At 41.2% G+C, this 25,236-nt stretch overlaps 1 protein-coding gene across 1 annotated transcript in view; it reads left to right on the forward strand.

Annotated features, from left to right (window-relative positions):
• The first annotated feature begins 768 nt into the window (after window positions 1-768).
• NAALADL1 (N-acetylated alpha-linked acidic dipeptidase like 1) overlaps window positions 769-25,236 on the forward strand; it is a 79,604-nt gene continuing 55,136 nt past the window's right edge. Inside the window, exons 1-4 of the mRNA XM_089653614.1 lie at window positions 769-996; window positions 9,370-9,542; window positions 16,100-16,221; window positions 23,191-23,310. Of these exons, the coding sequence (XP_089509740.1) occupies window positions 806-996; window positions 9,370-9,542; window positions 16,100-16,221; window positions 23,191-23,310 (606 nt within the window). The 5' untranslated portion in view covers window positions 769-805. The remainder of the gene's footprint in view (window positions 997-9,369; window positions 9,543-16,099; window positions 16,222-23,190; window positions 23,311-25,236) is intronic.

Genomic DNA, 25,236 nt, shown 5'->3' on the forward strand with positions numbered 1-25,236 from the left:
AAAAATGGGTAAAAACCACTGTGGGACCACATATTGGAAATGTGGAACAAACCAATATTGGTAAAATAAAATGGGTGAATGTTGAGTTAATTTCTTGCCAAATCACTGATAAATGCACCCCTTGTCTTTTTGTAAAAGACGATCTTTATTATAACAGCAAATGTTAATAAATAGGATAAAATGCAGCATCAAATGTAGCATTAGCTAGCTTTCATGCTGTATGTTTTTTTCACTTTGGGTTTTCTTAACTTTACAAAAATATGTAATCAGTTTTCTGAATAAATAACCAATTACAACCCATATGAGGGCTGTTTAACACATAATCACATGGATCAAAGGTAGAAATTCTTGTATACAAATCTACATGGTCTTGAAAATCCTAATTTAATTGGTTTATAGCAGTATTTTTTTATACTCCCTTGTAAAAGATGTCACTCATGGTACTGAATAATATTACATCTGTTGGTATGTGCTGCACTGTGTAACCTCTGTAGCATTTTATCAGGTTCAAAGCCATACCTAATAAAAATTAACAATGTCCTACAATAAATGCTGTAATATCTTTATCCTATTCTAGCAGACTTACTTTGGGCCAAAGGACAGATTTGATCACTAAGACTGCCAAAAATGCTTTACAGCTCAGTTTTGATAATGTGTAACATACCTGTTATAGAAGGTGCTGAAGACCATACTCCATAATCTAGAGGCGGGTCAGGGCACAAGGTCACAGCAAGATTGTACTTTATAAAGTGTCCTGAGCCCTGAAGATGTTCTTTCCTTAGTTACCTTGGATCATCAAAGAACCATGAACCTGTGGAAGATTGTAGTTGGCATAGTCGCTGGAGCTGTAATACTGGCCAGTGGATTACTCATTGGTCACTTTGGTATCTCAAAAACCCCATCCTGGGCCAAAGATCTTTCTCAAGATGTAGATGAAAAGTTTATCAGGGAGTTCATGAAGGAAGTTGACAATAAAGCAATAGAAGCTAATCTGAGGTAAGTGCCAAATAGTACATGAATAGAATGAGTTTCTCTTTAAAAAGGAACTTTAGTCAGAAAATTAAGTCCTGCTAGATAACTTCATGCTGACCCCTTTTGCATAAATAGCTATGTAAAACATAAAAAATAAGTGCCTATACTGTTTAAAATCAAGTAACACATTGTATCACCCTGCTCTGCACATGCTCAGTTGCTTTATATTTTTTGGCACTGTGCCTAAAACGTAGCTTCAGCAAAATGGCAGCCACTGGCAAGAAGAAACAGGAACAATGCTGGAGGCAATTTATAACACACCCGAATTTTGGTAGCATAATTATTAATGTCAAATGTATGTTCCTTGTTAAGGAACATTATTTTTTATCAAGTTGTTATGAGTAAAGTTCTGCTTTAAAGTCTAATTCCAGCCAAATCCTCCTGTGACCCGTTTTCAGCTGACAGCGAGCTAAAATCTACTGTTGGCTGACGTCACACAGACAGTCCAGGCTGGGGAAAGATCGCGACCATATACTATAGTCAGGAACTAACCAGGAGCCTACACCGCCACCTGGCTCAGCCTCTCAACGATACACATAGATATGCTATAACTGGCCATATATGGATGGAAATTCAGCTGGTTGAGCAGAGACCGGACAAATTTTGATCAATGTGTCGCTGTTCCTGTTTGACAGAAACAGATCATTAAACCAACGTCTTTCAAATGGGAATGTTGGAAAAGTATTGTCAATCAGCGTCTGCAGGCAATGGGATGCAGCTGCTCATTGGTATATTCTGACTACAGAGAGTCCAGAATACAATGTCCCAGCAGAAGGGACAACTCCATCCACCTTACTTGTGAGGAATCTGTTCATTGTTTTTTGTTCAGCCTGCGGACTGACCAAAAATAAAAATGATCCGTCTATGGCCAGCTTAACACACAGTGGGGTTTTCACAAACCTGAATGCAAAAGGGTTAATTCAGAAGTAGACTTTTGCTCAAAAGATAAAAAGACTATTTGCTGAATGATCATATTAACTGATAAGATAAGAAACAACTAATAAACAGACCTTACCAACAAACTGCTCTTAAGTGTAATATTTAAAGGGCAAGTATTTGTATTTTCAGCGTGCACACAGAGTATATTGAGCTATTGTTGCAGTGTATATTTTAAAGTTATTTTTTATGTGGGTAACATTTTAAATCCATGGTCTTCTATATTTTTGCTTTCATACTAAATATAGCTATAACTAGTTCAACCAATGGATTGAGCAAAAAAGTTTCAGTCGCTCTGCTTCTTAAAGTATATCTCCAGCCAATTTTGTTAGCTTTGGATAGAGTGTTGAAGGGTTGGAACTTCTGCAACTTTTCACTTTTCTATTGTGGTCCCCTACAAAGAGATTTTCCCTCACTTTCTATGCCAGCGACAATGTTTCAACAGGATTGAAAGATAGAAAAAATCTCCTGAAGTGAAACACAGATAGCAATATCTTTTTTTATTTGATTAGGAGAGGACTGGAAAGAATGCCAGCTTTTTACAGCTCTCTGTGTCCCTGTTGGAGGTTTTCCATATCCTTCCTATTATATATTTATAATCTGAAGGGTTGCATAACAAGAGGTTTACAGACAGCGATAAAGCAATATTTATAGCAGTGTGGGGAAGGTTTGGAATCTCTGTTAGGTTTTTAGTGCAGTCTTTATCCAGTTTAAAGATGTAAATGAAAACAAAGTACCCCATTGGGACACAATCAGAAAAAAACTAAAAACCTGATTGAGGTTCTAACCCTCCCTTACACCATCCAAAACTAAAAATAAACTTTTTTCTGGAATTGAGCTTTACCCACTTCAATACCGGGCACTTTTACCCCCTTCCTGGCCAATTTTCAGCTTTCAGAGCTCTCACACTTTGAATTACAATTGCGCGGGCAAGCAATGCTGTACACAAACTAAACTTTTCTCAAATTTTGCAAATAAATAATTCTCCGTTATAAATTTAGGCCAAGATGTATTTTGCTACATTTCCTTAAGTCAAAATAAACCCAATCAGTATTTATTATTTAGTCTGTAGGAAAGTTATAGAGTTTACATACTATGGTATATATCTGAAAATCGATCAATCCTGAAGTAGACAGTCTGAGGTATTTAGTAAGAGGCATGGCAAGTTTTTTTGAAGTTGAAATTTTTTTGTCATAATTTTTTAGAAAATGTAGAAATTACAAAAACAATTTTTCCCAATTGTTTTGTACATACTGTCACCAGTGCAGTACAGCATCATTATATACCTGGTGAGGCAGTGATCAGGGACGCTGATTGGTGACAGTAAAAAATAAATAATAATCCATATTTTTTAAATTTTTTTAAATTTATTTATTTTTAATTAAATTTTTTTCTTTTTTAAAGATTTTTTTTTCATAATAAACTGTGATCAGAGTAGTGTAATGTTACCATAGTAACATTGTAGTACTCTGGGAAAGTGATCAGTATTTTTTTTTTTTTTTACACATTATGATTGCTTATAGCAAAGGATTTCTTTGCTATAAGCAAGCATTTAACTGAATGAAATCAATTCATTCAGATTTTTTTGTTGTGATTAGCTGTGATTGACCCAATCTGCACATATGATCACTGTGACCAATCACAGCTAGTGACAAAATTGTATACAACAGATGGCATGAAAGGAAGCCATCCATTGTTTACAATTATGTAACCTGCTATGATTGGTCACAGCAGGTCACATGGTACTGGCAACGGGTCGGTACACAGATCTGTCATCGGCTGTGTCCAAGGTACACAGCCGGTGACAGATCTTGCCACTGCACGGCCCCGTAGGCACGCGCAAGGTGCGATCTGGGAAGGACGTCATATGATGCCACCCGCTTGGCCGTCATTCTGCTATTGACCAGGCGTGAACAGGTTAAGTGTTAGGGTTAATGTTTAAAATGTTAAGGTCTTAAGGGTTAGTTTAGAAGTTGCTTGGCCTAGGTAAGATTACATTTTAGAGGTAGGGTTCAATTTAAAGCTAGGATCTGCATTCGACATGTCCAGGAATTTTGGATGCAAGGTATCCCCCACAGAGCTTTGTGGTTTCACCCTCAAGCCCCTACTTCCCTACAGAGCACTGCAGTGATGGAACCAGAACCTTAGCACGCAATGGGGGACCAGGCATATTACACACCCAGTTCAGCAGCATGAGCAGCAAATCATGTAAGTATCATCCATGTGCTTTGCAAAGAAGTTTTAATTTCATCTTTTCAATATAGGGAGAGAGTTGTTTTTCATATTGGGGGGAGGTTGGGGGTTATGGGCTTGTTTGATGGTTTAAGATGGGTGTTATAATTGTTACAAGGGTTTGAGTAGGATGAAAGTTAACTGTTAGGTTGCTATTTGGTTTTACAAATATTTCAGACGTTAGGGACACTTAGTGGAACTTTGACATTTTGACTTATTTTCAGCACCACAAGCCCCATGTAAATAATGTACCCCAGCACCAGGCTCCCAGAACTGAAAAATCCTTCTTATTTGAGGCTTTTTTCGGTTGGCGGATGATATTTATTAAGATTGACACTGGATTTACGACAAGAGACATTTTTTTTTACTTTTCTTTCAAATAAAGGACTTGTCAAAAACTATCTCTGTTCCTATTTACTTTGCACATTTTTTTGATGAATGAGTAGGGGGTTACATGGGGGGGGCAGATTCTGATAAGTCATCGTCCTGAACCCCCCACAGCTGCTGGGCCAGGGTTGTGGGGAAAAGGCCCTTGTCCTCATCAACATGGAGACAAGGTGCTTTGGTGGAGGAGTTGCCCCCTCCCAAAGCATCCCCTCCAAGTTGAGGGCATGTGGCCTGGTATGGTTCAGGAGGGGGCATACTCATTTGCCCCCCTTTCCTGGCCTGTCAGGTCTGGTAAGGATTTTGGGGGGACCCACACCATTTGTTAAAAATCATTTTGTCATGGGGTTTCCCTCAACCTCCGTACCAGACCCAAAGTAGGCTCCTGTGGCTGTCAGAATGCCCAAACTATGCAGACACTGTTTGGCTGAGAATTTTCTGTCCAGCTTTTTTTACAAAAAGCCAAAATTTCAATTTACTTTTGTCAAACTGGGTGGTGCCAACAGGACCCCCATGGAACAACTTCAATATGTGTATAGACAGCTTTAGGAAACCATAGCTTGATAGGTATTATTGATACACATATACTAGAATAGTGAATGGTTTCTACAGTATCTCTATGTAAGTTCCTGTAACCATACACTTAATAAACAAAAAATAGCTTCTAAATATTTTACATTTAGGTAGGTGGCTTGCCTTGCGTTCTTTATACTGCATCCTGGTGCCATCTCTTCCCCAGGTCAGCAATGCACATGCACCTGGCCATCCACATGATGCAGAAGAAAATGTGATTCTTCAGACCAGGTCAACTTCTTCCATTGCTCCGTGGCCCAGTTCTGATGCTCACATGCCCTTTGTAGATATTTTTGTTTGTGGACACGGGATAACATTGACACCATGACTGGTTTGCAACTACGCAGCCCCATACACAACAAACTACAATGCCCACTTTTTTCTGCTTTCAATACAACTTCAGGAACAGCATGTTTACTTGTTGCCTAATATATCCCACTGACTTTCAGATGCCATTGTAACAAGATGATATTCACTTTACCTTTCAGTTGTCATCTTGGTATGGTCAATCAGTGTATATCCCATCAACCTAGTACTTATTTGAATGAATCTACAAAAATTAGAACATTATTTTATAAAACATGCCCATATTGCTATACTTTGCTCTGTGTTTACAGCACTAGGACAGTGTTTCTCAACCTTTTTACGTTGGACTAAGCCCTGCAAAAACTGAGATCTCGCGGAAGCCCCCCCCAAAAAAATTTCAGAGCTAAAGCTCACGAAACATTGGATCTGATCAGCAAGCTATAGATATACCAACAATTATTTTACAAATAGCCTTAAATAATAGAATAAATATTAGAAAAAATGTACCTCCTTAATGTAATAATTGAGCTTGCTTTTTTATGCCCACATATTTTCTATCAATTTTAATGCGCATATGCTGTGAACAAGGTCTTGCTGAACATGAACAAAACTCCCAAATATTGTGATTCACAAATAAGGCAGCAGAACATGGGAACAATTGGCCCTTGTTCACAACATATGCATAAAAATTGATGGAAAAACAGTGCAGACTTGGCCGGCAAAAAATACTTTGGGTATAGCAAGTATTGTCAGTACATATTGATACCTTCTGTAGTTCCAGCTCCTGTGAACTCACAAGGTGGTGCAAGGAGGAGAACAGAGAGCAGGAGCACATGACTGAATGTTGCTGGAGGCCAGATCCTGTGTATGGTAGCAGCTGAAAGCAGAGTGCAGGGGTGGGGAGCACAGAGCGGGACCGCACAGTTGGATTATGCTGAATATAGCAGAAGGTCAGATTATAATAGCACTATGTACAGGTATGGCATAACATAAAGTTATTATGATCTCACCTCCTGCTACATTTAGTCTGATCCAGCTGTGTTGTCCCACTCTCTGCAGTCTTTATTCAGTGCTGCTATACACAGGATCTCATATCCTGATCCAATCATGTTCTTCTTTTCTCTGCTCCTCCATCCACAGTGTGCATCACTGCTACTATTCAGACAGTATCTCACCACCTCCATGGTCTGCATTCCTGTCTACTGCTCTGTGCTCCCCACATCCATGGTCTGCATTTATGTATACTGCTCTGTGCTTCCCACCTCCATGGTCTGCATTCATGTCTCCTGCTGTGTGCTAACTTCCTCCATGGTCTGCATTCACGTCTCCTTCTCTGTGCTCCCCACCTCCGTGGTCTGCATTCACGTCTCCTGCTCTGTGCTCCCCACCTCCATGGTCTGCATTCATGTCTACTGCTGTGTGCTAACTTCCTCCGTGGTCTGCATTCATGTCTCCTGCTCCTTCCTCCCTACCTCTGTGGTCTGCATTCACGTCTCCTGCTCTATGCTCCCCCCTTCCATGGTCTGCATGAATGTCTCCTGCTCTGTGCTCCCCACTTCTATAGTCTGCACTCATGGCTCCCACTCTCCGCATTTCTCCCGTTGCCACTCTCTTAGTTCACAGGAACCAAAACTACAGAGGAGGCATCTGGTATTAATATGCACTGACAGTGCTCACTGTCAGTGCGCATTGAGGACAACACTGGAAACAACATGGGGTGGATATACATCTGCCACAATGTTGATTTGTGTCAAAACCCCTGGGACTTCTTGCAGAACTCTAGGGTTCCAATTACTTAATAACAAACTTGTATTTATACTACTCCATGCCTAGCTGGTCAAGAAAGTTTTTGATAGTAAAAATACCTTTATCATGGACTTACAGACTGATATTACTGTTGTGGGTTTAGTAACACTTTAATAAATAAGGTGGAGCTCTGATTACTTCCATCATCCAATCATGTGCAAGCAAAAATACTATTTTATTATATTTCTGTGCTTGTGTGGGGGATTCTTTGCAAAGTGAGTTTTTACCACATTCCCCAGACCTGCAAAGTGAAAATTCTTTTTTGCAATGTGAATATGCTTTTCCCCTTCAGTAAATCAACCCCAATGGACAGGTCAAATATACTCCTTGGAACAAAATTTGTGCCTAGACTGGAGGTGCTCTTTTGTCTTAGCTCCAGCTTTCAATTCCAATGAGAACTTTTTTATGGCAATCTGAGGAAGACATAGTGGGTTAAATCTACCATTTTCAGTCTGGCTTCATAAAATATCCAATATTTGATTTATAGATCTCAAAGACATCTATTTGTGTAAACCTCCTTTTCTTTTACTTTGACAGAAAATGCAGAGAACACTGGCACTTGCATTGATAACAGTAATATTGCCCCAATCTCTAACAAGACAAAGGACAATATCTCTGTCTTTATAGTTAAGGCACTTCTTTTATTAGAGACGACTGCTGACAAGAATAGAGTGCTGCACATACAGGAGAATTAAAGTGTAGTTCCACTTTTGCAGGCAAATTGGGATAACACCTACTTTAAAGTTGTCACAAATGCTCATTCAGATAGCATAACTTCAATTCAAAAATTGCTGTTTACTTTTTACTTTCTCTTTTCTGAAAACTCCAAAAAGAATTCCAGCATACACTAACTAGTCTTAAAAATGTTCCCTTCCCCCTGCAGCTACCTATACTGCCTACCTTATGGAAAAACATATGTGACCAGAACAGAGCAGACTAAAAATATGTGGGTACTGTATACAAACCTTAAAGTGGTTGTAAAGGCTCAAGGTTTTTACCTTCATGCATTCTATGCATGTAGGTAAAAAAAACCTGTGTGCAACGGTGCCCCCAGCCCTCTCAATACTTACCTGAGCCTCATCGTGATCCAGCGATGTGAATGACAGCCTTGGCTGCCCTGGGTCTCTGTTTCCTCAGTGGCTGAGACAGCAAGTGGGAGCCATTGGCTGTCAATCACAGCCAGTTAGCCAATGAGGAGAGAGAGGGGGTAGGGGCAAGCTGCGACTCTGTGCGTGAATGGACACATGGAGCAGAAGGTGCCCCCATAGCAAACTATTTGCTGTAGGGGCACCAGACAGGAGGGAGGGGCCAGGACAGCCTGCGAAGAGGAGGATCCAAGCTGCTGTGTGCAAAACTACTGCACACGGCAGGTAAGTATAAACATGTTTGTTATTTTCCAAAAAAAAAAATTAACCTTTAGAATCGCTTTAATTACACAGCACAGGTAGCAGGAGGAAGGAAGAAACATTTTTAAGCACAGTTAGTGTTAGGCTGGAATTCTACTTTAATGTTTACCATAATTAACCCTAGCTGTACTGTGCTGGAAGATCTCAGTATCAGTTGTAAAATGGATTTGAATACTGTGGGGGAGATTTGCTAAAACTGGAGCATGCAAAATCTGGTGCAGCTCTGGTTTTATTGTAAAAGTTTTATTTGAACAAGCTGAAGTTAGAAGCTGATTGGTTACCACGCACAGCTTTACCAGATTCTGAGTGCTCCAGCTTTATTAAATCACCCCTGTCTGTCCTACCAAAGGATTAAAAAGAGCTGAAAACTGGGTTGCTTGTTATATGTTAATGAGGGGAAACTCGGTGTATTCCTCTTCGTAAGTGGGGCATAACAGAGTTTCCTCTCCTGGAAAGATAAGACATATTTTTAAAAAATAGTATATTCTTAGGTATGCCACTGATGGCTGCTACTGTGAATGGCTCAGAGCAGAAACGCTTATTTACTAGGATGGTAGATTATGTTTCCATAATACATTTTTGAAGGTCTTTTTTGCTTTGGTGTTCCTCATGCTGTTTCTCACTCTGTGTCTATATATATATATATATATATATATATATATATATAAAAATAATGAACCTTTCTTTCCAACAGGAAACTCAGTGAATCTCCTCACATGGCCACAACAGAAGGGGATGAAGAATTAGTGAGGTTCATACTAAGTCGCTGGAAAAATAGTGATTCTGGTCTTGATGATGCTAAAGAGGAAAGATATAATGTGTATTTATCATTTCCTAATGCAGAAAGGCCAAACAATGTGCAGATAAGTAAGTTTGATTTCTGACATCATTTTGTTAGTAATCTCCCTGACATAACCCTGACATACTCATTGAGATTGATTACAGCTAATATTTAAAGTGGTCACCACTATGAAATGAGTACTAAAATTGTGCTTGATATATCAATAATTTGTTGCGTAAAATGTAATATAAGCTGAGCGAAAGCAGACAGCAGGATACAATTAGACCATTTTGCTCCTTTGATGGTCATACTCATTGTGTTTTATAGAAAACCGCTGGTCACTGCACTATATGTGAACAAGCACTTAAAATATGTTTAAAGCCAACATTTTATTTTTTTTTTTTGCTACCTGTATCCCATCTGAGAGATTTCTCTTCACTTCACACAACAGTTAGTGGAGGGGTTCGCTCCAAAATGAGGGAAATGCCCTCTTCGTCACCAAAACAAGTATTCCCATAGGAATATTTTCCTGTCCCTGCTGACCTTTCCCATACTTTAATTTCCAGTCAGAGTGGTCACCAGGACAAGCAGAGACAGTATGTCTCCCTTTATTGAAAACTATAAAGAGTCACTGTTGCCCATGTAAGAAAAAGTGGAGGGTCCCCTGTCTCCCTCACTTTACCTGGGTTAACCCACCAAATCTTCCTTCCTCTGGTGACAATAAGCAACACTTTTGGGATATGGAAAATCATGTGACCTCCTCCCCTGTGAAAATACTTGGGTCTAGCATAGGTCAAGGCAGTGATATGACCGGTGGTGTGACATCACCTTTCGACTGGGTCACCAAAACCAATGATTGTATAGCAATGTTATAGCTAGAGATGAGCGAATCGAACCAGGCGAACCGGAATTCGAGTCGAATTTCAGGAAATATTCGATTCGCGGCGAAACCGAAATTTTGCCTACTTCGGGTGCGCGAATCGAACATTTCCCGATCAGCCGGCAAAAGTGTCCCTGCAGTGAGCTCCGCTATTTCTGACAGTTCTCTGACAGAAGGAACACATGTTTAGCGGTTGAAACATTGTATCTATTAGTTTACATTTAGGATACAGATGTTTCAACCACTGTTCATGTGAAGAAGCTGTGAGAGAACTGTCAGAAATAGAGGAACTCTGCACATACACTTTTTGCCGGCTTGGAATTATTCTTCTTTTCATCCTACTTCTTCTTCTTCTTCATCTTCATCCTCAGAAGAAGAGGATGAGGATGAAGAAGAAGAAGAAGAAGTAGGATGAAAAGAAGAATAATTCCAAGCCGGCAAAAAGTGTATGTGCAGAGTTCCTCTATTTCTGACAGTTCTCTCACAGCTTCTTCACATGTACAGCGGTTGAAACATCTGTATCCTAAATGGAAACTAATAGATACAATTTGTATCTATTAGTTTCCATTTAGGATACAGATGTTTCAACCGCTGTACATGTGAAGAAGCTGTGAGAGAACTGTCAGAAATAGAGGAACTCTGCACATACACTTTTTGCCGGCTTGGAATTATTCTTCTTTTCATCCTACTTCTTCTTCTTCTTCTTCTTCATCCTCATCCTCATCCTCTTCTTCTGAGGATGAGGATGAGGATGAAGAAGAAGAAGAAGCAGTAGGATGAAAATAAGAATAATTCCAAGCCGGCAAAAAGTGTATGTGCAGAGTTCCTCTATTCTGCAGATACACTTAGAGGAGCTCTGCACATACACTTTTTGCCTGTTTGGAATTAATCTTATTTTCATCCTACTTCTTCTTCTTCTTCTTCTTCTTTATCCTCATCCTCAGAAGAAGAAGAAGAGGATGAAGAAGAAGAAGAAGAAGAAGAAGAAGAAGTAGGATGAAAATAAGAATAATTGCAAGCCGGCAAAAAGTGTATGTGCAGAGTTCCTCTATTCTGCAGATACACTTAGAGGAGCTCTGCAGATACACTTAGAGGAGCTCTGCACATACACTTTTTGCCGGCTTGGAATTAATCTTATTTTCATCCTACTTCTTCTTCTTCTTCTTCTTCTTCATCCTCATCCTCATCCTCAGAAGAAGAAGAAGAGGATGAGGATGAGGATGATGAAGAAGAAGAAGAAGTAGGATGAAAATAAGAATAATTCCAAGCCGGCAAAAAGTGTATGTGCAGAGCTCCTCTAAGTGTATCTGCAGAGCTCCTCTAAGTGTATCTGCAGAATAGAGGAACTCTGCACATACACTTTTTGCCGGAAACCGCTGTATGGAGGGAATGTCCCAGAACTGTCATAAATAGTCTATTTCTGACAGTTCTGGGACATTCACTCCATACAGCTGTTTCAACCGCTGTATGGAGGGAATGTCATAGAACTGTCAGAAATAGACTATTAATGACAGTTCTGGGACTGTCCTTCCATACAGCGGTTGAAACATTGTATCTATTTGTTTCCATAAATGGATCCATTTATGGAAACAAATAGATACAATGTTTCAACTGCTGTATGGAAGGACAGTCCCAGAACTGTCATTAATAGTCTATTTCTGACAGTTCTATGACATTCCCTCCATACAGCGGTTGAAACAGCTGTATGGAGTGAATGTCCCAGAACTGTCAGAAATAGACTATTTATGACAGTTCTGGGACATTCACTCCATACAGCGGTTGAAACATTGTATCTATTTTTTTCCATAAATGACATTCTGCAGATACACTTAGAGGAGCGCTGCAGATACACTTTTTGCCGGCTTGGAATTATTCTTATTTTCATCCTACTTCTTCTTTTTCTTCTTATGAGGATGAGGATGAAGAAGAAGAAGTAGGATGAAAATAAGATTAATTCCAAGCCGGCAAAAAGTGTATCTGCAGCGCTCCTCTAAGTGTATTTGCAGAATGTCATTTATGGAAAAAAATAGATACAATGTTTCAACCGCTGTATGGAAGGACAGTCCCAGAACTGTCAGAAATAGTCTATTTCTGACAGTTCTGGGACATTCACTCCATACAGCTGTTTCAACCGCTGTATGGAGGGAATGTCATAGAACTGTCAGAAATAGACTATTAATGACAGTTCTGGGACTGTCCTTCCATACAGCGGTTGAAACATTGTATCTATTTGTTTCCATAAATGGATCCATTTATGGAAACAAATACATACAATGTTTCAACCGCTGTATGGAAGGACAGTCCCAGAACTGTCATTAATAGTCTATTTCTGACAGTTCTATGACATTCCCTCCATACAGCGGTTGAAACAGCTGTATGGAGTGAATGTCCCAGAACTGTCAGAAATAGACTATTTATGACAGTTCTGGGACATTCACTCCATACAGCGGTTGAAACATTGTATCTATTTTTTTCCATAAATGACATTCTGCAGATACACTTAGAGGAGCGCTGCAGATACACTTTTTGCCGGCTTGGAATTATTCTTATTTTCATCCTACTTCTTCTTTTTCTTCTTATGAGGATGAGGATGAAGAAGAAGAAGTAGGATGAAAATAAGATTAATTCCAAGCCAGCGGCAAAAAGTGTATCTGCAGCGCTCCTCTAAGTGTATTTGCAGAATGTCATTTATGGAAAAAAATAGATACAATGTTTCAACCGCTGTATGGAAGGACAGTCCCAGAACTGTCATAAATAGTCTATTTCTGACAGTTCTGGGACATTCACTCCATACAGCTGTTTCAACCGCTGTATGGAGGGAATGTCATAGAACTGTCAGAAATAGACTATTAATGACAGTTCTGGGACTGTCCTTCCATACAGCGGTTGAAACATTGTATGTATTTGTTTCCATAAATGGATCCATTTATGGAAACAAATACATACAATGTTTCAACCGCTGTATGGAAGGACAGTCCCAGAACTGTCATAAATAGTCTATTTCTGACAGTTCTGGGACATTCACTCCATACAGCTGTTTCAACCGCTGTATGGAGGGAATGTCATAGAACTGTCAGAAATAGACTATTAATGACAGTTCTGGGACTGTCCTTCCATACAGCGGTTGAAACATTGTATGTATTTGTTTCCATAAATGGATCCATTTATGGAAACAAATACATACAATGTTTCAACCGCTGCATGGAAGGACAGTCCCAGAACTGTCATTAATAGTCTATTTCTGACAGTTCCATGACATTCCCTCCATACAGCGGTTGAAACAGCTGTATGGAGTGAATGTCCCAGAACTGTCAGAAATAGACAGAAACTGTCACAGAACTGTCCTTCTTCTCATCCTTCTCCTTCTTCTCATCCTTCTTCTCATCCTTCTTCTCATCCTTCTTCTCATCCTTCTTCTTCTCATCCTTCTCCTTCTTCTCATCCTTCTCCTTCTCCTTCTTCTCATCCTTCTCCTTCTCCTTCTTCTCATCCTTCTCCTTCTTCTCATCCTTCTCCTTCTCCTTCTTCTCATCCTTCTCCTTCTCCTTCTTCTCATCCTTCTCCTTCTCCTTCTTCTCATCCTTCTCCTTCTCCTACTTCTCATCCTTCTCCTTCTCCTTCTTCTCATCCTTCTCCTTCTTCTCATCCTTCTCCTTCTCCATCTTCTCATCCTTCTCCTTCTCCTTCTTCTCATCCTTCTCCTTCTCCTTCTTCTCATCCTTCTCCTTCTCCATCTTCTCATCCTTCTCCTTTTCCTTCTTCTCATCCTTCTCCTTCTGCTTCTCCTTCTCCTTCTTCTCATCCTTCTCCTTCTTCTCATCCTTCTCCTTCTTCTCATCCTTCTCCTTCTCCTTCTTCTCATCCTTCTCCTTCTTCTCATCCTTCTCCTTCTTCTCATCCTTCTCCTTCTTCTCATCCTTCTCCTCATCCTTCTCCTTCTTCTCATCCTTCTCCTTCTCCTTCTTCTCATCCTTCTCCTTCTCCTTCTTCTCATCCTTCTCCTTCTCCATCTTCTCATCCTTCTCCTTCTCCTTCTTCTCATCCTTCTCCTTCTTCTCATCCTTCTCCTTCTCCTTCTTCTCATCCTTCTCCTTCTTCTCATCCTTCTCCTTCTCCTCATCCTTCTCCTTCTCCTTCTTCTCATCCTTCTCCTTCTTCTCATCCTTCTCCTTCTTCTCATCCTTCTCCTTCTCCTCATCCTTCTCCTTCTCCTTCTTCTCATCCTTCTCCTTCTCCTTCTTCTCATCCTTCTCCTTCTCCTTCTTCTCATCCTTCTTCTCATCCTTCTCCTTCTTCTCATCCTTCTCCTTCTCCTTCTTCTCATCCTTCTCCTTCTCCATCTTCTCATCCTTCTCCTTCTCCATCTTCTCATCCTTCTCCTTTTCCTTCTTCTCATCCTTCTCCTTCTGCTTCTCCTTCTCCTTCTCCGTCTTCTCATCCTTCTCCTTCTCATCCTTCTCCTTCTTCTCATCCTTCTCCTTCTTCTCATCCTTCTTCTCATCCTTCTCCTTCTTCTCATCCTTCTCCTTCTTCTCATCCTTCTCCTTCTTCTCATCCTTCTCCTTCTTCTCATCCTTCTTCTCATCCTTCTCCTTCTTCTCATCCTTCTCCTTCTCCTTCTTCTCATCCTTCTCCTTCTCCTTCTTCTCATCCTTCTCCTTCTTCTCATCCTTCTCCTTCTCATCCTTCTCCTTCTCCTTCTTCTCATCCTTCTCCTTCTTCTCATCCTTCTTCTCATCCTTCTTCTCATCCTTCTCCTTCTTCTCATCCTTCTCCTTCTTCTCATCCTTCTTCTCATCCTTCTCCTTCTTCTCATCCTTCTCCTTCTTCTCATCCTTCTCCTTCTCCTTCTTCTCATCCTTCTCCTTCTTCTCATCCTTCTCCTTCTTCTCATCCTTCTCCTTCTCCTTCTTCTCATCCTTCTCCTTCTCCTTCTTCTCATCCTTCTCCTTCTTCTCATCCTTCTCCTTCTCCTTCTTCTCATCCTTCTCCTTCTCCTTCTTCTCATCCTTCTCCTTCTTCTCATCCTTCTCCTTCTCCTTCTCTTTCCTCATCTCCAAGGGCATTTAAATTAAAGGTACAGTGTTCTGCACTAATTTAAAGGCTCTCTGAAGCCTAGAAACCCTTTTTATAAGTCATCTTCGTAGCGAAGAAATTCGCATCGAATCTAATTTCACACTGGAATTCGCCGAATCAGCCGAATCGAATTTTTGAGAAATTCGCTCATCTCTAGTTATAGCTATACCCGAAGGATGTATACATTCAATTTATCTAGAAGTTTTCGTCAAATGCCATTTCTACCTACTTAGATTACTATGTAGTTTGGCATAGCAATCACATGGTTTGCTATAGCTATAGATATACCGTTTTGTGCTAGATTGAGTATATACATAAATTCAAGTGTTGTCCACACAAACCATATTCTCTCTTTTATCATTCCAGTACAGAATGGGATAACGTAAAAGAAAATTGGGTGGACTTCTATGGGAAACAAAATAAATCCTGCCTTCAGACACATTTGAAAATGACCAGTGTGAGAGGGGGTAGAAGATATAGAAGAATGCAAAGTAAAAGGTCTCCCAAGGTCAGGCTACAGTGGTCTGCCACACCTCCCATGCCTTTAGGGTCCATTTGTTATATGATCCTGCTAAAATCACAAGTATCAAATAATAGGGTCCTAATGCCCATGTGCATATTTATTTAGGAAGTTGTTCCTCCCTAGTTTTTTTTACATATATTCTGTGTCACTTCTTTTCTCATCAGTTACACCAAGTAATGAAATCACCTTTACATCACGTGAAACTGAGGAGGGCATAACACCAGAACAGAAAGACCCAGCTGTAGTTAAACCATATGCTGCGTATGCTCCTCCTGGGAATCCAAAGGTAAGCTGAGGGTAGGGTATAGAGAACATGTAAGCCCAATATTTCATATACCTGATATGTGCCTACTGTACTTATTTGAAAAAGTATCCTGTTCTCTTTGTATTGCTTCCTTTGTGTGAAAAACTTGGTATTCCTGCCAGTCCCTCTGCTTTCTTATTAAAAACTGACCACACTGGGGGTGCTTGTGAGTAGCGTCCGCAATGGCCGCACAGTAGGATCGCTCCTCGGCCACCAGACGCAGGGGGGTTGATCGCCTTCCCACCAGCCTCCCCCAGATTGCTGCCACCCACTGCCCTGATGGGCAAGAAAACAGGAGCCACCAGCGCTCAGCAGAACTTGCGGCCTACCCACCAGAGGCCGCATCTGAAGCCCAGGCTTCAATTTCGGGGCTGCTGCCACCTCTACTCATGGGTGAACCAGACCCCGCCAGCGAAGGGGACCTGGCATGAGAGGCACCCCTGCAGTCACCCGCTCTGGCTCTGAGGGTTGCTGAGCTCCTGTGTAGCTTTAAGTCCATGCTGCAGACGGAATTGTCCTCCGCTACCTCCAAGCTGGCAGACCGTCTCTTGCGAGAGATTCGAGAGCTGGGAAATCGAACGAATGATCTTGAAGATTAAATGGACACCGCGGCCACGGTCATTGAAGGCCCTGAACAGGATCTGTGCCACGTCAAGAAAGAACTGGCAGACGCGCTGCTCCGGCTTGAGGATTTCGAGAACCGTACCCACCGCGGCAACTTATGCGTAATGGTATCCCAGAAACTGTTATGGATCTCACCTCAACCGTTACTGCCCTGTTTCAGGAGCTGACGCCCGCCATTCCCATTGACCGGCTTGAATTTGACCACATACACTTTGCACTGGGCCCCAGATGACTGGAGGGGCCCCCAAGAGACGGCCAGAAACAACCCAGATCTCAGTTTCCAGGGGCATCGCTACCAGATCTTCATGGACCTCTCCCAGATCACTCTTCAGAAGCGCTGCCAATTGAAGCCCTTCACTTTGGTCTTGGTGAATCACAGAATTAAATATGCATGGGGCTTTCCATTCCGCCTCACCTTCGCCTACCAGGGTCGAAGCCACTTGGTTGCCACGCCAGAGGAGGCCCACTCTCTCCTAGAATCCCTACACCTTCTTCCACCGGGAGGCGCTGCGCAGAGTCCGGCACATTCATCTGGATCTCCAACGGGGCCGCTTCCTCTGGGCCGCCTCTGGGAGAAGACATCAGATTGGAAGTGGGCCCTCCCTCAGACCGCTCTACGATCCAGTCCATCCTGCTCTTCCGTGGGCTGAAGTTGTGTCCAGGACTCCTTCCGTTGTGTTTCACCGTTGGATATTTTTGACAGGACTGTGATTTTGGCCTTTTAGGCTTTTCCAGTTTGCTAACGTTCCATGATTGGGCCCCACCCAGCCGGCTCCCTTGGGTTCCATGTTTGAGTGGGGGGTCACCTCCTGGACTTGAGGTCCCTTACCTTTTGCCACTAAAGAATGTTACAGGTCCCGGCGACTTTGGTTGGGTTCCTGTTAGCGGACCGGGCCAATAGTTCCCTCGGGCTCCCGGGAGGAAGGTTGGCTCCGGTGGGCCCTTCTCTGTGCTAGATTGACAGCCCTGCTGGGACGCTTGTGTGGGAGAACACCTGGGCTATGTTGTTTAGGTTTCATAATGGCCTGTAGTCATCCCCCCAGAGGGGGGTTGGGCCCCCGAGCCTAGCTGGGTTTCCAATGGGGAGGCTTCCACGGATGTCACCCACTTCTGGGGACTCATGTATCTGATAATGTGGGACTTTGTTATATTATGTTTGTTGCCATTTTCTCTCTGAGGGCTTATGTTTCTGATGTATCCATTTGCAGCCATGTGTCCGGTGGTAGAGCCACCCCCAACTTGTATCCTTTGAGTGTAGGATGCACTTCACCATTGGTGTGATACGATTGTGCTATTGTACAATTTTTCTCTGTTCTTTTCCTCCTTTCTTTTCTTGTCTTCTTTTCTTTCCTGGCTTCTTTGTTTTTGTTTTATGCAGGATTTTGGGATGCCATGGTTGGACCAAACATAGATTTTATACCTGTGCTAATAAGCCGGGTCCAATGCTGGCTAGGAAACTCAAATCAGTGGGGAAACCCCACAAACTAGTCTGGTTATGAGGGGCTGCACTTCCAATCCCCAGCAGATCATTTCACGCTTCGCAGACTCTTTTTCACACCTATACTCCAAACCAGAGCCCTTCCCTGTGGCTAAAGCAGAAGCGTTCTTTCAAGATCTACGACTTCCTGGATTGTCCGAAGCGGCCCAGGTAGCCCTCAATGCAGGTGTAAACGAAGTACTTCAAACTATCAAATCTTTATGGTCCACCACAGCCCCGGGCACTGATGACTTTTCAGGCCTCCATTATAAGAAATTTGTGACCCTGTTGGCTCCCTTTTTGGCTGGTTACTTCAATGAGTTATTACAGGGTTCTCTGCCCTCTCCGGACGCACTCAGAGCTCATGTCTCAATTATTCCTAAGACAACGGTTGATGTGCAGGAACCATAAGCCTTTCGGCCCATTTCTCTTCTTAATGAAGATCTGAAGATATTGGGCAAGATTCTCAGTGTTTGTATCAATAAATATTTGCGTAGTTTGGTCCATAGGAATCAAGTCGGTTTCATCCCTGGGAGACAGGCGGGTGATAACGTTCGTAAGGTGGTCCACCTTATACACCTTCTACAACAGCGGAAAATCCCAGGATTCTTACTGTCCCTAGATATATATAAAGCTTTTGATTCCCTATCCTGGGAATACCTACAGTTCGTGCTGTCCTGTTGGGGCTTTGGAGATTCTATTCTTTCTTGGATTAAGGCCTTATATTCTTCCCCTTCGGCTTCGGTTAAATATGCAGGGTACTTCTCATATCCCTTTTCCCTAGGACAAGACAGGGATGCCCCTGTCCCCGGCGCTCTTTGTCCTGGTGCTTGAGCCGCTGGCTTTAGCGCTGATTGTAACGTATCCGGTATTCCATATGCAGGACAGGAATATAAGTTGAACCTTTTTGTGAATGATGCCCTCTTGACTCTCACTAATCTCTTGACAATGCTCCTGAATTTGCAACAGGTCCTTGCGCGTTTTTCCCTGATTTCGGGTGTCCATATTAATTTGGATAAGACCGTCGCTTTCAATATTACCTTGGCCTCAGATTTGGTTTCGCACTTACAGTTTCACTTCCGTTACAAATGGGCTTCCTCTTCCCTTGAATACTTGGGCATCCGCCTGACCCCTACCTATGGCTCTTTGTTTGCCCGCAAATTATTATCCCTTGCTTCGTTCTGTGTCCTCTCTTATACAGTCTTGGCAATTCCCACACCTGTCCTGGATAGGATGGATCAACTCAGTGAAAATGATCATCCTGCCTAAATTGTTATATTATTTTCGCACCCTCCCAGTACGGGTTCCTCCTCATATTCTCCGACTGATTCAGGTGAGGATTATGCGATTGATCTGGGCTTCTAGAAATATGCTTTTTATCCATAGACTCCAGGGAGGTCTTGGGGTGCTTAATGTAGCTAAGTGTTACCAGGCGAGCCAGATTGCCCCACTGTCTATGTGGCACACTTCCTCTGATGTTCCTCTTTGGGTCCTTTTGCAACTGCCTAACTGTGCCTCCATTGCAACATCGACACTTTTATGGCTGCCCCCTGCCTTCTGCCCACTAACACTGAGTCTGATTTTGCTCCATGGCTTACGAGTGTGCGATTCGGTACGTTATTCCAGTGGCTTGATATCTCTGTTTCTGCCTTTGCTCCCAGTTACTAATAATCCTCTTTTTCTGCCGGGTTTCGATCAACCAGGGGTGTTCTCCTGGTGGTTGGCCAATGGTTTTTCACAAGTGCGACACTTTTTGACTTCTCGGTCCTTCCCCACTTGGAGCTCTCTTCGGGAGTCACAGGATGTTCCTCAGATGGGATTTTTTCATTATCTTCAACTGTGGCACTGGCTGACCTCATTGTGGGGCAATTCCACTTTCCATATCATAAATCTGCCTTTGAACAGCTTTGCCAACAGCGTCTGGGAGCTCTGGGCCTTGTTTCCCTACTTTATTCATCCCTGTATAGGTGCTCAATGCGTACCTCTCTATCATATGTTGCCCAGTGGGAGCGTGACTTGGGGGCAGTCGTGGATTTAGAGGACTGGAACAGGGTCTGGTTGTTTATAGCTAAATGTTCATTCAAAACAGCCACGCTGAAGGCAGGATACAAAGCACTGTTTCATTGGTATTGGGTCCCGGCCCAAATAGCCCAGGCGAACCCTGCTTATAGTGATCGCTGCTTTCGGGGTTGTGGCCATCGTGGAGATGTGTTGCATATATGGAGGTCATGGTTTTTGGTTTGTGTATTTTGCCTTCTTTACACATTGTTCCATCTCTCCATATTCTGGGAGGCTCAGTATGCTTTCCTTCATTGTCCCATACCGAGCCTGTTGGCCATCAGCAGAAGTTGGCTTCCTATTTGTTTTTGTCAGCTACTAGAACAATTGTTCAGGCCTGAAAAAGCCCATCTGTCCCTCTTCAAGGGTGCGGGACCGTATGACCTCTCTGATGCTCAATGGACAGATGTTGAGTATCAGTAATGACTCCCAACAGAAATTCTTGAAAATATGGGAGCCGTGGTTGACATATGCTTTTCCCACACTCCCCCCAGATAGTCTGGGTTCATGATGCTGTATGGTATTGGTGTCCCCGGATTCCTGCTTCGAGTCTTGTTTTCTTCTTCCTTCTTTACTCATTTTTCCTCTTTCTTTTCTGTTTGAATCTGTGAGGCAGTAGATACTTGCCTTTGACTGGTATCTTGTTGGAGTTATATCACTGTTTTTGTATTTTATGTGCCTTTAATGGCCCTTATGTGGGCGTGCCTTTTACATTGTTGGTGTTCTCTTTATTTTTTATGTGCCATTGATAGTCCCTGCATGGGCGTTTCTTTTGCTCTAATTTTCCTTTGTTAAATTGTTTAAAAAGTTAATATAAATCATTGAAATACAAAAACTGACCACACTAAGCAGGAGAACTCAACATGGTTAGTTTTCTGGCTGTGGTTGGAACTCAGTCAGCTCTCCTCCAGTGATCAGACTTGACCTGACATGCCCCCATCTATACAGTCATTCACTGGGAAGATCAGTGTGCTGTTGTTTCTTCTCACCTATCTCTCTGAGCTCCTTATGCAGCTGAGAACAGAGGGTATGTGATCACGTATCAAAAAAGGGGGAAAAGGGTATTTATAATGTTTTTATAGCTATACACAAATGTTTTGTCTGTCATTTCTATTTTAAACTGAAAAGGTTGTTTTATATACTTTAACCATTGTTATAACAACAACCACCATAATGAAAATTCTATTAATAAATGTGACATTTTATCACAGAGAAAAACAGCCAATAAAAATTCAAGAAATCAACATTTCTTGAATGCTTTCAATGTAAAATTAGAACAGGTGGATTCTTGTACAATTTGAATCCTTAAGCCAGCCAATTAACTTCCCAGTAGGTATTTGGATTGTAGGAGGAAACCCACATAGACACTGGAAAAAACGCCTATCTGCAAGCGTTATTTTACACAGGAGCCGCTGCGTTTTGACAGCAGTTCCTGCTATATAATACACAGCAATTCCCAGCTATAATTTTGACAGCTGGTAATTGTCAGCAATATCAATGGAAGAATGGCAGTAGAGGGAGAGGAGCTGAACATAAGAGAGGTGCTTTAGAAACTTTGTTGAGGTTTTTTTAGGGAATATCTACTACGTTCAAAATCCTCAAGCAATAACGATGTATGAATATTGTAGAGAAGGGTTGGAACTGCTGTCAGATTTTTTTGTATGCTGTGTTTGTCCTCACTGCTGGTAAGGTTCACCCTTGTCACTTGTCCTTACAATCATTGTTACTGAGATGAAAAATTTCTGAAAGAGCACAATTTGGACACTGGAACAGGAGTTGAGGAGAAACCATCCACTGGGAACACGTTATGGTGACAACTAGCAAGACAAATTTTTCCTCACTTTGAAGAGACTTCCCCTTACTTGTTGGTGTGTTCCTGGGACAAGAAGTGAGAGGGAAACCTCTGTAAAAACACAGCCAAAAATATTCCCTATGCTATCCAAAACTAAAAAAGTAACCCTCTCACCACATTAAACAAATGCAAGTAAAAACACCAAATACTTGCAGCGTTTCCATTTCTATAAATTTTCTAGAAAATGTGACTATTCCAGGAAGAGTCAGTTCTCTAGTACAGCCCTTGAATGTCATAGTCCTTTTCTCAGAGTGTCTAATAACTCTCTGTGCTGGCCCAGCTCCTCTGTCCACACCTCCCTTATAACCTTTGTAGCTTCTGGGGGAGGAGCAAAGGGAAAAATAATAGTGTTGCTTGTGTAACAACTCTGAGTTTGTTGGGGCTGCTGACATCATATTCAAGATGGTGGTTTCCAACAGCAGGTTCAAGTCTTTTGGATGTCTACATACGGGAGACTTTTAAAGTTAATTAGTATTTATTTATTACAGGTACTTATATAGCGCCGTCAATTTATGCAGAGCTTTACATATATATTGTACATTCACATCAGTCCCTAACCCTCAAGGGGCGTACAATCTAAAGTCCCTAACTCACATTTATACATATACATACTAGGGACAATTTAGACAGGAGCCAATTCACCTACCAGCATGTCTTTGGAGTGTGCATAAAATATGTTAAATACACTTATGAATGTATAGGAAGATTTTTCTGAGATTAATGGTTAAGTGATAAAATATCCTTAAGGATAAATATCAAATGGGATTACTCCACTTGTGCTCCAGTCTTTAGCATCTTTGGGCTTTATGGATATGATCATGGACTCACTCTTAGTTTTGCAGTGTTAAAATATCAAGCCATTTGCTGTGCAATATCTTTACACTAAATTACTTTGTTGTTGCTGAATTCATGAACCCGTGTTTTTCAATGTATTTTCCAGGGAAAGCTGGTGTATGCAAACCAAGGTAGATTAAGTGATTTTGAATATCTCAACAAATCAATCAATCTAAATGGGGCCATTGCTATTGTGCGCTATGGAGGAGTTGGCAGGTCTGCTAAGGTACATCTGTGTTAAATTATTGTGAGTTGTGACTGTTTGCAGATCTAAAAGTATAGTAAGCTATTAAAGAGTAATTGTAAAACAAAACTGAGAAAATGCAGAGCCTATCATTTATAATTTATTCTTACGAAAATGCTAGTTGTCTGACCATCATGATGAACCAAAGGCTTGAATTCTTTTTGAGTGTTTACATGGACATTACATGCATGCAATAGATTATCATGGCATCCAGAGATAACCAATTGACAAGACCTGTGCCCAGTGCCCTTTCCAATTATTATTCAAATAACCTCTTTAGAGGTGTTAAAAAAAAAAGCACAACAAGCAGGCCTTTACAATTTACTTCAAAGTTGTAAAATGGAATGCTCACTGTCACTTTGAAATTTCCTTCATCAGTTGTTTTACATGACTAAATTACAGAAATACTTAACTCTTTGGTTTCCACAATTAGGAAAGTTTCACGGTCACAGAAAGTCAGGCAACTATATTTTTAAGAAAGAGATCATTTTTCACTGAGTAAAAATATCTTTAAAAGACCTACTTTTGACAAATGTTTACCTTTTGTTTACCGATCTAATTTTGTAGAATTTATTCCCGAACACATATATGCATTTATTCCTGAATGCATTGGGTAGCTTAGTTTACATAATGACTGAAAAAACACTTTTCCTTTTCTTATTTTATTCTGAATATAAATGTACACCTAACATGATTTTGGATAGTTTATAGTTTTTATAGTACTATATAAATATATAAATTCATGCCAGGGGCCTGATTTACTCACATTTAACTTTATTAAATGAGGCCCTGAGTATCTAATTGCCAGAAACACATCTGTCATGTACAGTGCTATTGCCTATAGGAAAAACTGGATGCTGTCTAACTCATCTAATCAGCTTCCAACTGGCATTTCTGTAGTCCAGGTTTCAAAATGTGAAATGGATTTCTACAAGTAACAAGAAATCTTCCTATTAGCACAATTTCCATACATTGTCTTCTTTCCAGAAACAGGCCTCTGTGAATTTTTACATACTTGTGTACCTACTCAATGTTGCTGCCAACAGTGGTCATTATACACAATTTGTCAAACACTGTGTTTAACCACTTCAAGTCTGGACACTTTTGCCCCCTTCCTGTCCAGGCCAATTTTCAGCTTTCAGTGCTATCACTCTTTGAATGACAATTGCACAGTCATGCAACACTGTACCCATATGAGTTTTTTAGAATTTTTGAGACAGATAAAGCTTTATTTTGATGGTATTTATTCACCACTGGCATTTTTATTTTTTTTTTCTATGTAAATGAAAATGTCCAAAACATTTTTAAAAAAGTGTTTTTCTTATAAAAGTTTGCAAATAAATAATATTCCATCATAAATCTTGGCCAAAATGTATTCTTTTATCTTTTTAGTAGAAAGAAATAACCCAAATTAGTTTATAACCAAAAATTATAATTTTTAAACATTTTTTTTATATTATTATTTATGGGTTTTTTTTTTACATACTGTCACCCTAGCAGTACAGTGTCACCATGGTGACCCTGTACTACTTGTGGGGGGTGATGAAGATTTTTTTATTTTTATTTACACTAATTGCTTTTACACCCATAAAGGCTGTAAAAGCAATCATTTCTCCTTCTCTCTGGCTGTATTCTTGCAGCCATTGAGAACTACTGTGTGAGCTGTGATTGGTCACAGCTTGTAACATGGTACAAGGCTGTTGTGAATAGCCTTGTAGCCTTGTACCATGTGACCTCTGTGATCATTCACAGATTTCACATGTAGTAAGCAATGATGTCAGAAGTGACATCTTGCTTACTACTCTGCATGTGATCACTGATTGGCCAATCAGTGGTCACATGATCGGGACCTCACAGAGAGGTCCCGTACGACGATCGGTGTTCTCCCAGGGAACGCGCACAAGCAGG

The sequence above is a fragment of the Staurois parvus genome, unplaced genomic scaffold, assembly GCF_062004578.1.
Source record: "Staurois parvus isolate SC_StPar_1 unplaced genomic scaffold, SC_StPar_1.0 ptg000715l, whole genome shotgun sequence".
Taxonomy (NCBI): domain Eukaryota; kingdom Metazoa; phylum Chordata; class Amphibia; order Anura; family Ranidae; genus Staurois; species Staurois parvus.